The following is a 13,480-nucleotide window of genomic DNA, read 5'->3' as shown; positions in this document are numbered from 1 at the left end:
GCTCTATAAACATCGTGGGCAGAAGTACACTCTGAAGCATGGGGACCAGCACCACGCTGCTCTAGTTTAACATTTACCGTCCCTGTTGTGTTCAATGTCTACGTTTGTCATTAATAAGTGAATCATCGTAGTGAACAGTAAAGCAAAATTAAATCAAGTACTTTATAATTTGTCTGTCACTACAATCTAGTTATAACCGTAGACAGCAGAGTGGAGTAAACATTTCTGTAATTGTAAATCGCTCTGCATCATTCCTGTGTCCGGGAGAACACTTCGGTCCATGGAGCTGAAAACAGCACGAAGACACTGTCTGACACAACATGCAGGACTGATCACCTCCACCTGTGTGTGGGTGAAGTAGAACATTAAATATGTTCTGTGAAAAAAAGGGATGTTGAGCATTTTAGTGACTTTGGACTTTAGACATGTCTCCAATAAGACAGCCATAATAATAATATACGCACATTCACTTGTGCTTTGCGTAAATCCTCCGTGTCATCTCTGGACCACACCCAGTTTGTTGCTAAGGTGATGTATTGGAGAAGTGTTTTGCACATTGGTACAAAGATCAGTGATTCATCAGGTGAATGGCACTCTGTCAGGGTGTTTCCAGGGACGCCTGATGGCTGATCATGTTTTCTCTATGTTTAGAATGTAGAATTTTATATTTTATTTTTTTAAAGTCAACCGAGCTTATAAGGGAGACCACACGTTTTGTCTAACTTTGAATGTATGTCACCTTCGTGATAAAACAGTCATGTCATTAAATCATATCAGTATAGTGCCAGCACACACTGTGATGAAACAAGCAGCCAAACGTAACAAACATGAGTCCTTTAACCTTGTGAGGTCTAATATATATGTATATATATATATATATATATATATATATATTTTCTGCTCCTCCACCATGAATGATATAGATGTGTAGTAAGCTAAAAAGCTAAAATATGTACAATGAGACCAATACAAGAGCCCTCACTGTGGAGGAGTTTCCTCCTGTCCCACTATCTTTATGACAAAGGGACATCTACCCCCCCCCCCCACACTCCCCCACAAACACACACGCACGCACATAACTGACTCATGTTTATGTTCTTTTCATGATTATGAAGTCCAATCTCCACCTACAAAACAGTTTGAGGTTATTACTTACTTTGGCATTTGTACATGCTGTTTTAGCAAGTGTAAACTAGGACTGCTTATTAATTATTCAGATGGTTTACTTATTTGATTTATTGAAGTGTTCCAACATGAGGCAGGACACTTGCATTGTGATGAAAAAAGCTGAAAAGATCTGAACATAAAAATAAAGAGCATTCTCTCCAAACACCCTATATTCAAGTACTAGTCCCTAGGCTGGAGCTTGAAAGCATTTCAAGTGTCTCCTTCATCCTTCTCATGGTAGTTGTAAATAATCAATATAAATAAAATAAAAATGTTTGGCTCAACATGGGCGTAAACACCTGCAAAACCCCAAAGTAAGGGCATTCAAAGGTGTGATTAGATGACTGTCACAGATAAACCTGGAATGGTGTCACTTGTGACGGAGGTGGCCCGAGGTCAAAGTACAGATGGAAAGTGAAGACGGTTGCCATGGAAAACACAGTTTAACAGAAATTCGATCCATAAAACAAAAGACACAGACAGAGCAAAACCGAGAGGTCAGTTCAACCCCATCTAGTCTGAAGCCTCAAAAAATAATTAAACATTCAATGCGTTGGGCCGTACACTTTGTGTTGGTCTCTCACAAGGTCATAAGAGACTCCTCACCAGGTCTAATGCCATTTTAAATATTAAATAATATTTTTTTGTTACAACAAAAAAGTGTGACTGGACTTTTGCAAAAATAATTAAACCTGCTCGATGTGAATGTTGATCCAGGAAATTCAGTCAACATCAATGCTATTTGTTTTCATTTTCATTAATTGTATGCTGCAGAATTTTAGATAATGATACTTTTTCACATTTGCGCCTGTGGGGAACGTCACAAGTATACTCAAGTCCGTGTGAAGTCAAGAGTCTTTGGGGTTAAAGTCCAAGTCGAGTTGACGTTTTGTTAAGATTTTGTCTATTTCGAGTCTAAAGTGTCCAAATATGTGATTCCAATCTGACAAGAGTCAAATAGATACAATGTTTCTGCGTTACCGATTCACACAAAAGATGGAGACTGAGTCGGACCTTCTTCAGAGACATACAGTAGATTATTAAAAAAAGGTGTGTCCATGTAAGTCTTCTGTTGAGCTCTACAAAGACTTCCTCTACAAGTTAGTTATGTGGAATAAAATGTTTGACGAGAATCTCCACCCGCCCTGAGACCTGCTGAGAGGTCAAACAGCGCTAACACACACACACTCAAACTCATATACACACCTACAAAATCACAAGAAATGATAACACACCCTTTCCATATCACTAACAGTTACTCATTTACACGTTTTGCAACATCAGAACTCAGCATCCACCTATCCTTTACCCCTACATCTCAGCCCTCTATATAAGGTGCTCGGCTCAGTCCCTCTGCCTCCGATCGTCCTGGCTCACGGTTAGCCATGGATACCTTCAAGTTTCTAATTCTGCTCTTGTGGATGAGTGGAGGCCAGGCAGAGAACAGGTAGGTCCCCAAAAATACACACAGTTTAGGGTTTTGTTGTATCAACACTTCATAGTCGTAACAACACTAATACTAGTATTTTAGATGTTCCGTCAATTAAGAAAATAAAATGAAGTATCAATGATTCCTTTTTTGTCAATCAGTTAATCTAATTCAGTGATAAATATTCAGATCTCTGCATGTGTCATTGCACCATAAGAGTTACTTGTGTTTCGACTGGAATTTGGGTTCATTCAAATTTGATATATTCTTTGAATATTCTTTGATTGAATTGTGTTATAATATATATACATTTTTCTTTTGTGGTGTTGGTGGGAAACCATAATTTCCCACTTTAATTAGCGTAAAGCTACAATCTGTCACAATGCATCAATTGATGGTATTTACATGGTGCCTTTTATATAAATAATAAATAGAGATCGCCTTTCGAACAATAGTGACTTTATATGCAGGCTTTATTGTATGTGATAATATTTTTATCTTCGACTTCATATCTACTGCTAAGAAACAGTAGCAGGGTCTTGTTTCTCAATTATTAATTTTTGTTTTGATTAACTGAACCTGTTAACAGAATAGGGAATTATCTCATGTTGCTCATTACGGTTTGCATGTTGCTAATCAATGTTCTCGCCTTTAGATACATCTACACTTTACATTTGTGTGTACAATATATTTATCCTTGAGCACCCTTGCTCCTATAACCACAGAGATGAGCCGGTAATGTTTTGAATATAAAGGAAGGGAAATAAGGTGCTTTAAGTCAAACCTTCCAAACAAATCTGAGTCCGTTCCTGTGTCTTCCCTTTCTCTTCTCTTCTCTACAGCCTGCAGAAAACACAGAGAGATGGTAAGTTGGATTTCATCATGGATTAAATCATTTGTATTTTTCAAGTATATTTGACTGATAATTGATTGATTGTGCTCACACCCTGCTGAGACGATAGTGTGGCAGGTGACTCCGCCACACTGTCCTCAGCATGGACGTGGACTTTACCTTTTTACAGCTCCTTATCTTCACTATCCATAAACAATAAAACATTTGTACACTCGGGATTATATTACTACAGATACGTCTATTTACAATCAAAGTCGATGGAAACCCCAACTTCAGTGTCACTCTTGTGAAAATACTCATCTTATTCATGGGAAAAAATTCTGGAAGGCAGATCTTGTAAATAGTGGCTTTAATATTATTCATTGTAATGACGACAGATTATATTTTTAATGAATCATGTAAACCTATATTGCCTTTTGTTTTGTTTTTCCCCAGCAGCAGTGCTGACTTCCTGTGACTTCAACCAGGACAGTGATCCATTCTGCAGGTTCATTCAGGACACCGCAGACAATGGCGACTGGACACGACACAAAGGTTCAACTCCGACACCCGGCACTGGACCCAGTGGAGACTACCCTGATGGAGGTCAGTCCTGAGTCCATCTGAAAGATCTAATTTCTGTACAAACGTATAACCAATATTAGTGACCAGACCACGCTAATTGAGGGGTCTGACTCAATTTCACGTCTTCTTCTCCTGTCTTAATCTGTCTGCAGCGGGCTACTATATCTACCACGAAGCTGACAATGTGGCTAATGGACAGATATCGCGTCTTCTGAGCCCTCCCCTCTCACCGTCAGCCTCTCAGATCTGTGTCCAGTTCCGATACTACATGTATGGATCAGACGATCAGAATGTGTTGAGGGTTCTGGCCAAAAGGCCTGGCGGTGACGAAGAGGTCTGGAAGAGGACAGGTATCCAGAGTCCATCCTGGCTGAAGGGCTCCATCACTGTGTCCAAACAGAGCACTCAGGACATCACTGTGAGTGTTAGATGTTGCTTTAAGACCTTTAGCTGAGATCAGCAAAAGAGCAATTGGGATCCAGTCCCAGCTATTTTATCATAAAGAGATTTTTGTTTTTGTGATCCAATCAAAATTCAACTACAGCTCATGTACAAAGTACATGTGTTGTATTTGCATCATGTAGGATGATAATGAATACTCTGTGTGTACAGATTGTGTTTGAGTCCAGGAGAGGCTTCGGTTCTTCCTGCGACACAGCTTTGGACAACATCGTCATCACTGAGGGAGCGTGTCCCGGTTAGCGCACACACACACCCTCACACACTATGACACAAATACAAATTGCTCTATTACTGAGTTGTCCAAATATTTTGTCCACAGCTTGTGTGTCTGGCTGTGATTTTGACACTTTTGAAGAGCTCTGCGGCTGGACGAGCGAAACTGAGAATCCTGAAATGTACGGCTTTGAACAGTGGACTGGGCCGACTGACACCGAAGGCACCGGGCCTAATGATGACTTCTCCAGACCTGGATGTATGCAGTTCTACTTCTTTAGCATAACTTTGAAAACTTTCAACACACTTTGCTTTAGTTTTTTTCTTTGTTAACCTTTATAAAAAACACTTAATTTGATTTGATTTTTCTTTTTTTTTATCCCTACCAAAACCTTCCATACATAGTGGGCTTTTATATGTTGATGGATTCTGTCGAGGCTATCCCTGGATTCAAGTCTCAAATCATAAGTCCTCTAATAACCCCCTCCTCTGGATGTCTGGACCTCACCTTCCACTACTACTTGTACGGAACCAGCACCACCATGGAACTCAGCGTCCACACCATCACCACAGGTAGGAAAATGCATTCATTGTAATATTCATTCAGAGGCAAACACAGACAGCATTAATGTTTATTTTGGTTTAATTTGTTTTTCTGTGTACCAGGCGGAAGCCTTGGACCTGCTGTGTACAGAGTAAAGGGTAACCAGGGTCAGGAGTGGAAGCCGGCAGAGGTCCGGTACTTGGGAGCTGCTGCCATTCAAGTAAACACGTGCACTCTGTTTGTCTCTGTACGTTTGTATGTGTATAAGTTTATATTAAAATTTGTGTCACTTTTTTGTATTTCAGTTTGTCATTGTTGGTACATTTGGAGAAACTCCTCTAACCGATATTGCTGTTGATGCTGTGTGTGTCATAACCTGCCAAGGTGAGCAATTCACTAATTCAAGTAATCATTGAAAACATTTATGATGTGTCAATGACAGGTATTTTCATTAAAAACTCTTTAATTTCCATCAATAGCTGAGCCAACAACTCCACGACCACCAGTAACAACCCCAGGACCAACCACACCTAAACCACCCACCCCAGGACCAACTACACCTAAACCACCCACCCCAGGCCCAACTACACCTAAACCACCCACTCCAGGCCCAACTACACCTAAACCACCCACTCCAGGCCCAACTACACCTAAACCACCCACCCCAGGCCCAACCACACCTAAACCCACAACTCCTAGGCCTAGTACTCCTGGACCAACGACAGCAAAGCCACCAAGTATGACAAACTTTTTTATTTTATATTTAAAACAACACTCGATCCAATGATTTTGCCCAATTACCACTTACCACTATTCTTTCTACTTCACAGAACCCTGCCCTCCTGATGCAGATTATATAGAATGTGGTCCAGCTTGTATCCCCACCTGTATGGAGCCTTCTACCAACTGTTCTGGCTCCTGCATCAGTGGCTGCTTCTGCAAGCCAGGTTTTGTCTTCAAGGGACGGCACTGTGTCCCATTGGAGAAATGTGGCTGTCTGGATGACCAGAATAACTATTATGAGGTCAGATATCCTTGTGACTACAACTACATGCATACAATGCTGTGATTTCATGTGAAATGGTTATTAGAAATTTACAAGACGGTTGTTCTATATAGGTCTGGGGGTAAATGGTGCTCTTGGTTGATCCCTATTCCAATTCTGTTTTAGCCTGGCGAGATGATATTTGGAGATGGCTGCTCAAAGCTGTGTCGCTGTGCTGGGAACTACACTCTGGAATGTGTTGACAACTCATGTGACCCCACAGAAGAATGTCGCGATGTTAATGGTGTTGCAGGCTGCTACCCTAAAGGTGAATGGTATCTGTTAAATTGTCGAGGAATTGCCATAGTAACTGCTGCTCTTACTTGTCCAAAAACTGTTACCTTTGGCCACACACAAGGGCGTCTGAATCTGGTTCCTAAGGCTATACGAGTTCTGGTTCTGGATTATTCTTACTAATGTTATAAAACTGTGTAACAGGTAATACTCTGAGACAGCTTACGCTTCTCTCTTTGTGCTAGTTTTATATCACAATTTAGCATGACCAAAATAACAGCTAACATACATTTTCTCACACCGTAGATACGTCCACATGCATAGCCAATGGTGATCCCCACTACACGACTTTTGACAAACGCAACTACAACTTCATGGGCAATTGTAGCTACTTGATGTCTCGACCCTGCAATGAAACGACTCTTCCACACTTTGAGGTCCATGTGGACAACGAAAATCGTTTTAACCGTCCCACCATCTCCTATGTTAAGGCCGTGCATGTATATGTTCACTCGGTGAAGATCTCCATTCTGAAAGAGGGAATTGTGCAGGTAATAAACATGGGGGGAAACGACAATGTGCAGCCCGGGCTCCTAAAACTGTAAACGTAATCTGATAAAATATATGTTTTAACTTCGTTAAGAATGCCGCTGAGAATGCAAATTAGTTGCATAGCAACCAGAGTGGGACCACAATCACACTATTTTCTAATGTATGGCATATTTACCAGAGCTAACGTCCAGAAATAATGGGAATTCTATGCAGACACAACAAGTTTTCATTTGCTAATATAAACTTTCAAGTGTAAGATTAAATAGAGTGATTTTTTTTATCCTAAACTGTTTCTGTTTCCTCAGTCACCGTTTATTATCAAATTTGCACCTACTTTTGCTGCACAGGTGAATGGGACTAATGTCAACGTGCCAGTTACTCCGGCCACTGGTGTCTCTGTGTTCAAGTCGGGAAAGCACTACACTGTGTCCATGGACTTTGGTGTGACAGTTCGTTATGATGGAAACCACTTCATGGACATCAAAGTGGTCAAAGAGTAAGCAAAGCCTGACGCTAACATTTTTTCCCAACGTCACATATGCAACTATTTAATTGGAGACTTATGAATGATACTAACAATAAAGTCTGATAATCGGAAAAAAACTTGAACTTGGTTGGAATGGAAACAAGTCAGAAACTCGTGGACTTAATTGTTGCCTTTTCACTTTCACCAATAACTAACTTGCAAATGTTCTTGCAGCTATAAGAACATATTGTGTGGACTGTGTGGAGATTACGATGGATATTCGAAAGATGACTTCCGTAAACCAGATGGATCATTGACCAACAGTGCTAATGACTTTGGACACAGCTGGAACACCGATCCAGAGTAAGTAGCTCTATGTCTATTTTCATTCATTTAAAAAAAAAATACTGTTTTGATACAAACAATATTGAATGAGTTGGGCATTGAGACTAAACAATTGTCTACTCATTGATCACCTCTTTGTTAGAACTACTGCGGGACAAAAACTAACTAACAACAACACACACAACTTCTCTAACTGACTATATGTGTTCACAGGTGTAACAAGAAACCCAACACCACCACCCCTGAGTGTGAGGAAGGAGAGCAGGAACTGTATGAGAGCTCTGGATACTGCGGCATTTTGCTGGACAAAAAGGGTCCTTTCGCTGTGTGCCACCCCAAAGTCAACCCAAATGTAAGTCATCTTACACATACACACACACACAAACATGCGTGCACACACAAAGAGCCATACAGTATGCACTTATACAAAGCAGTTCCCATGTTTGATGTGGCAGAGATTTCTATACAAAAATGAGACATAAATGACAGATTTTGGTTCAAGATAAGGAGACAGAACAAGGCATTAAAACTCAACCATCTTTGTGTGTGTGTGTGTGTGAGTTCAGAATTACTTCAGGGACTGTATCTTTGACCTGTGTGAGCTGGATGGCGCCAAGCCCATTCTGTGTGAAGCCATAGAGGCCTATGTCAACGAATGCCAGGACCGTGGCGTGAACATTGGACCATGGAGGAATGAAACCTTTTGCCGTGAGTATGGGGAAAAGAATGGATGGAGAAACTTACAGGTATTTGGAAGGGTTTGGGAGGGCAGGATGGGTTACTCTGGAGCCACTTCTTAAGACTCAGTGAGGTTTTTACTCTGCCTTATCTTTGGGGCTATCTGTCTGTCTGTAAGTGATATCTCAGGAACACCTTGGAAATGTCCTTGAATTCCTCCCAAATGTGTACGTGAGATTCTCCAACTGATGCAAATTTGGTTTTAGTTCAAGTACGCAAATGCAAATAATGTTGTTGATTATAGTAAAAATGGCTCCTTCCTCAGGAAAATAATAATGAAGCATTTGACTGTACATAGAAATGAATCTGTTTTAGAGTCACATTCATTTCTTAGGCTATGTATGGCGTTTTGTCCAACTGTTAATAGTTTGAATTCATACATATTATTAAACATCTGAGTATATCGCTATGTCACTGACTTCCCCCTCCCGTCCTCCTCCCTACTATAGCTCTGAAATGCCCCCCCAACAGCCACTACGAGCCCTGTGCAGACCCGTGTCAGGAGACATGCAGCGGGAAACCTCCTTCCTGTGGCGGGCCCTGCTCCGAGTCCTGTGTGTGTGATGCAGGCTACGTCCTGAGCGCCGGCAAGTGCGTCAAGAAGACTTCATGTGGCTGCACACACGTCAATGGCCAGTACTACGAGGTACAGTGAAGTAGGACTGATAAGCCACCAGGGAAATGTTTGTGTCTGACGTTTGTGCATTGTGAGGGTAGATTGTGGTCTTCGATTTAAGACTCTTCATCAACTAACACAACTTGTGTGTGTATGTATGTCAGCCTGGAGATGAATTCTATGCAGAGGATTGTAAGCTGAAGTGCAGGTGTGATGCTCCCTTCGTCACCTGCAAAGCTACTGAATGTCCCCCAATGCAAGAGTGTAAAAACCAGGACGGAGATCTGGGCTGCTACCCCACAAGTAGGTTAACACCCAGCGCACAGCCATCCAAATGAACTAATCTGGATATGAATTATACATTTTTATTATTCATGTTTAACACTGGTATGCCTGAACATAAGGCTTGTGATTATTTGGGCTGATCTTGTACCAGTACTATATGAGGCAATAATTACATCTAGGGTTCCACATTAAGATGTAATGTCAAAGAATAGTACTAGGCCCCTAATTGTTTAAGTATGATCATCACTGAGCAACAGAACCAGAAGTTTAAGGAAAGATGAGGTAATAAATTGCGGGTTAGACATGGAACGAACCTTACAACATACTTTGGAAGGATTTCTGTTATTTTCAATGAGATTCTCATAGTTCTGGAACACAATCCGATCAGTTTTCTTTTACCACACAGAACAAATCCCTAATCTGAGTTCAACTAATGACCAGTCTTCTTCTTCCACCCACCCCAGGCCCAACCACACCTAAACCACCCACCCCAGGCCCAACCACACCTAAACCCACAACTCCTAGGCCAAGTACTCCTGGACCAACGACAGCAAAGCCACCAAGTATGACAAACTTTGTATTTTTCTAACAACAACACTCGATCCAATGATTTTGCCCAATTACCACTTTACTTGTCTTTCTACTTCACAGAACCCTGCCCTCCTGATGCAGATTATATAGAATGTGGTCCAGCTTGTATCCCCACCTGTATGGAGCCTTCTACTAACTGTTCTGGCTCCTGCATCAGTGGCTGCTTCTGCAAACCAGGTTTTGTCTTCAAGGGACGGCACTGTGTCCCATTGGAGAAATGTGGCTGTCTGGATGACCAGAATAACTATTATGAGGTCAGATATCCTTGTGACTACAACTACATGCATACAATGCTGTGATTTCATGTGAAATGGTTATTAGAAATTTACAAGACGGTTGTTCTATATAGGTCTGGGGGTAAATGGTGCTCTTGGTTGATCCCTATTCCATTTCTGTTTTAGCCTGGCGAGATGATATTTGGAGATGGCTGCTCAAAGCTGTGTCGCTGTGCTGGGAACTACACTCTTGAATGTGTTGACAACTCATGTGACCCCACAGAAGAATGTCGCGATGTTAATGGTGTTGCAGGCTGCTACCCTAAAGGTGAATGGTATCTGTTAAATTGTCGAGGAATTGCCATAGTAACTGCTGCTCTTACTTGTCCAAAAACTGTTACCTTTGGCCACACACAAGGGCGTCTGAATCTGGTTCCTAACGCTATACGAGTTCTGGTTCTGGATTATTCTTACTAATGTTGTAAAACTGTGTAACAGGTATTACTCTGAGACAGCTTGTACACTTAATTACGCTTCTCTCTTTGTGCTAGTTTTATATCACAATTTAGCATGACCAAAATAACAGCTAACATACATTTTCTCACACCGTAGATACGTCCACATGCATAGCCAATGGTGATCCCCACTACACGACTTTTGACAAACGCAACTACAACTTCATGGGCAATTGTAGCTACTTGATGTCTCGACCCTGCAATGAAACAACTCTTCCACACTTTGAGGTCCATGTGGACAACGAAAATCGTTTTAACCGTCCCACCATCTCCTATGTGAAGGCCGTGCATGTATATGTTCACACGGTGAAGATCTCCATTCTGAAAGATGGAATTGTGCAGGTAATAAACATGGGGGGAAACGACAATGTGCTGCCCGGGCTCCTAAATCTGTAAACGTCATCTGATAAAATATATGTTTTAACTTCGTTAAGAAAGCCGCTCAGAATGCAAATTAGTTGCATAGCAACCAGAGTGGGACCACAATCACACTATGTAACAATGTATGGCATATTTACCAGAGCTAACGTCCAGAAATAATGGGAATTCTATGCAGACACTACAACTTTTCAATTGCTAATATAAACTTTCAAGTGTAAGATTAAATAGAGAGATTTTTTTTATCCTGAACTGTTTCTGTTTCCTCAGTCACCGTTTATTATCAAATTTGCACCTACTTTTGCTGCACAGGTAAATGGGACTAATGTAAACGTGCCAGTTACTCCGGCCACTGGTGTCTCTGTGTTCAAGTCGGGAAAGCACTACACTGTGTCCATGGACTTTGGTGTGACAGTTCGTTATGATGGAAACCACTTCATGGACATCAAAGTGGTCAAAGAGTAAGCAAAGCCTGACACTAACATTTTTTCCAAATGTCACAGATGCAGCTATTTAATTGGAGACTTATAAATGATACTAACAATAAAGTCTGATAATCGGAAAAAAAACTTGAACTTGGTTGGGATGGAAACAAGTCAGAAACTCGTGGACTTAATTGTTGCCTTTTCACTTTCACCAATAACTAACTTGCAAATGTTCTTGCAGCTATAAGAACATATTGTGTGGACTGTGTGGAGATTACGATGGATATTCGAAAGATGACTTCCGTAAACCAGATGGATCATTGACCAACAGTGCTAATGACTTTGGACACAGCTGGAACACCGATCCAGAGTCAGTAGCTCTATGTCTATTTTCATTCATTTAAAAAAAATAATACTGTTTTGATACAAACAATATTGAATGAGTTGGGTATTGAGACTAAACAAATGTCTACTCATTGATCACCTCTTTGTTAGAACTACTGCGGGACAAAAACTAACTAACAACAACACACACAGCTCCTCTGACTGACTATATGTGTTCACAGGTGTAACAAGAAACCCAACACCACCACCCCTGAGTGTGAGGAAGGAGAGCAGGAACTGTATGAGAGCTCTGGATACTGCGGCATCTTGCTGGACAAAAAGGGTCCTTTCGCTGTGTGCCACCCCAAAGTCAACCCAAATGTAAGTCACCTTACACATACACACACACACAAACATGCGTGCACACACAAAGAGCCATACAGTATGCACTTATACAAAGCAGTTCCCATGTTTGATGTGGCAGAGATTTCTATACAAAAATGAGACATAAATGACAGATTTTGGTTCAAGGTAAGGAGACAGAACAAGGCATTAAAACTCAACTATCTTTGTGTGTGTGTGTGTGAGTTCAGAATTACTTCAGGGACTGTATCTTTGACCTGTGTGAGCTGGATGGCGCCAAGCCCATTCTGTGTGAAGCCATAGAGGCCTATGTCAACGAATGCCAGGACCGTGGCGTGAACATTGGACCATGGAGGAATGAAACCTTTTGCCGTGAGTATGGGGAAAAGAATGGATGGAGAAACTTATAGGTATTTGGAAAGGTTTGGGAGGGCAGGATGGGTTACTCTGGAGCCACTTCTTAAGGCTCAGTGAGGTTTTTACTCTGCCTTATCTTTGGGGCTATCTGTCTGTCTTTAAGTGATATCTCAGGAACACCTTGGAAATGTCCTTTAATTCCTCCCAAATGTGTACGTGAGATTCTCCAACTGATGCAAATTTGGTTTTAGTTCAAGTATGCAAATGCAAATAATGTTGTTGATTATAGGAAAAATGGCTCCTTCCTCAGGAAAATATTAGTGAAGCATTTGACTGTACATAGAAATGAATCTGTTTTAGAGTCACATTCATTTCTTAGGCTATGTATGGCGTTTTGTCCAACTGTTAATAGTTTGAATTCATACATATTATTAAACATCTGAGTATATCTCTATGTCACTGACTTCCCTCTCCCGTCCTCCTCCCTACTATAGCTCTGAAATGCCCCCCCAACAGCCACTACGAGCCCTGTGCAGACCCGTGTCAGGAGACATGCAGCGGGAAACCTCCTTCCTGTGGCGGGCCCTGCTCCGAGTCCTGTGTGTGTGATGCAGGCTACGTCCTGAGCGCCGGCAAGTGCGTCAAGAAGACTTCATGTGGCTGCACACACGTCAATGGCCAGTACTACGAGGTACAGTGAAGTAGGACTGATAAGCCACCAGGGAAATGTGTGTGTCAGACGTTTGTGCATTGTGAGGGTAGATTGTGGTTTTCGATTTAAGACTCTTCATCAACTAAC

The 13,480-nt window shown here is 41.4% G+C and overlaps 1 protein-coding gene across 1 annotated transcript in view; it reads left to right on the top strand.

Annotated features, from left to right (window-relative positions):
• The first annotated feature begins 2,539 nt into the window (after window positions 1–2,539).
• The window catches only part of zanl (zonadhesin, like), a 51,196-nt gene continuing 40,255 nt past the window's right edge, over window positions 2,540–13,480 (top strand). Inside the window, exons 1-28 of the mRNA XM_062566360.1 lie at window positions 2,540–2,614; window positions 3,439–3,461; window positions 3,885–4,034; window positions 4,166–4,431; window positions 4,626–4,710; window positions 4,795–4,947; window positions 5,094–5,261; window positions 5,355–5,452; window positions 5,538–5,616; window positions 5,712–5,969; window positions 6,063–6,256; window positions 6,404–6,545; window positions 6,818–7,062; window positions 7,411–7,559; window positions 7,764–7,892; window positions 8,088–8,226; window positions 8,441–8,582; window positions 9,062–9,258; window positions 9,393–9,531; window positions 9,939–10,076; window positions 10,165–10,358; window positions 10,506–10,647; window positions 10,932–11,176; window positions 11,525–11,673; window positions 11,879–12,007; window positions 12,204–12,342; window positions 12,555–12,696; window positions 13,176–13,372. Of these exons, the coding sequence (XP_062422344.1) occupies window positions 2,553–2,614; window positions 3,439–3,461; window positions 3,885–4,034; window positions 4,166–4,431; window positions 4,626–4,710; window positions 4,795–4,947; window positions 5,094–5,261; window positions 5,355–5,452; window positions 5,538–5,616; window positions 5,712–5,969; window positions 6,063–6,256; window positions 6,404–6,545; window positions 6,818–7,062; window positions 7,411–7,559; window positions 7,764–7,892; window positions 8,088–8,226; window positions 8,441–8,582; window positions 9,062–9,258; window positions 9,393–9,531; window positions 9,939–10,076; window positions 10,165–10,358; window positions 10,506–10,647; window positions 10,932–11,176; window positions 11,525–11,673; window positions 11,879–12,007; window positions 12,204–12,342; window positions 12,555–12,696; window positions 13,176–13,372 (4,293 nt within the window). The 5' untranslated portion in view covers window positions 2,540–2,552. The remainder of the gene's footprint in view (window positions 2,615–3,438; window positions 3,462–3,884; window positions 4,035–4,165; window positions 4,432–4,625; window positions 4,711–4,794; window positions 4,948–5,093; window positions 5,262–5,354; window positions 5,453–5,537; window positions 5,617–5,711; window positions 5,970–6,062; window positions 6,257–6,403; window positions 6,546–6,817; window positions 7,063–7,410; window positions 7,560–7,763; window positions 7,893–8,087; window positions 8,227–8,440; window positions 8,583–9,061; window positions 9,259–9,392; window positions 9,532–9,938; window positions 10,077–10,164; window positions 10,359–10,505; window positions 10,648–10,931; window positions 11,177–11,524; window positions 11,674–11,878; window positions 12,008–12,203; window positions 12,343–12,554; window positions 12,697–13,175; window positions 13,373–13,480) is intronic.

Source organism: Pungitius pungitius, chromosome 1 (genome assembly GCF_949316345.1).
Source record: "Pungitius pungitius chromosome 1, fPunPun2.1, whole genome shotgun sequence".
Lineage (NCBI taxonomy): Eukaryota > Metazoa > Chordata > Actinopteri > Perciformes > Gasterosteidae > Pungitius > Pungitius pungitius.
Note: the sequence above shows the minus strand (reverse complement) of the source record. Positions and strands in the feature narration are given on the sequence as shown.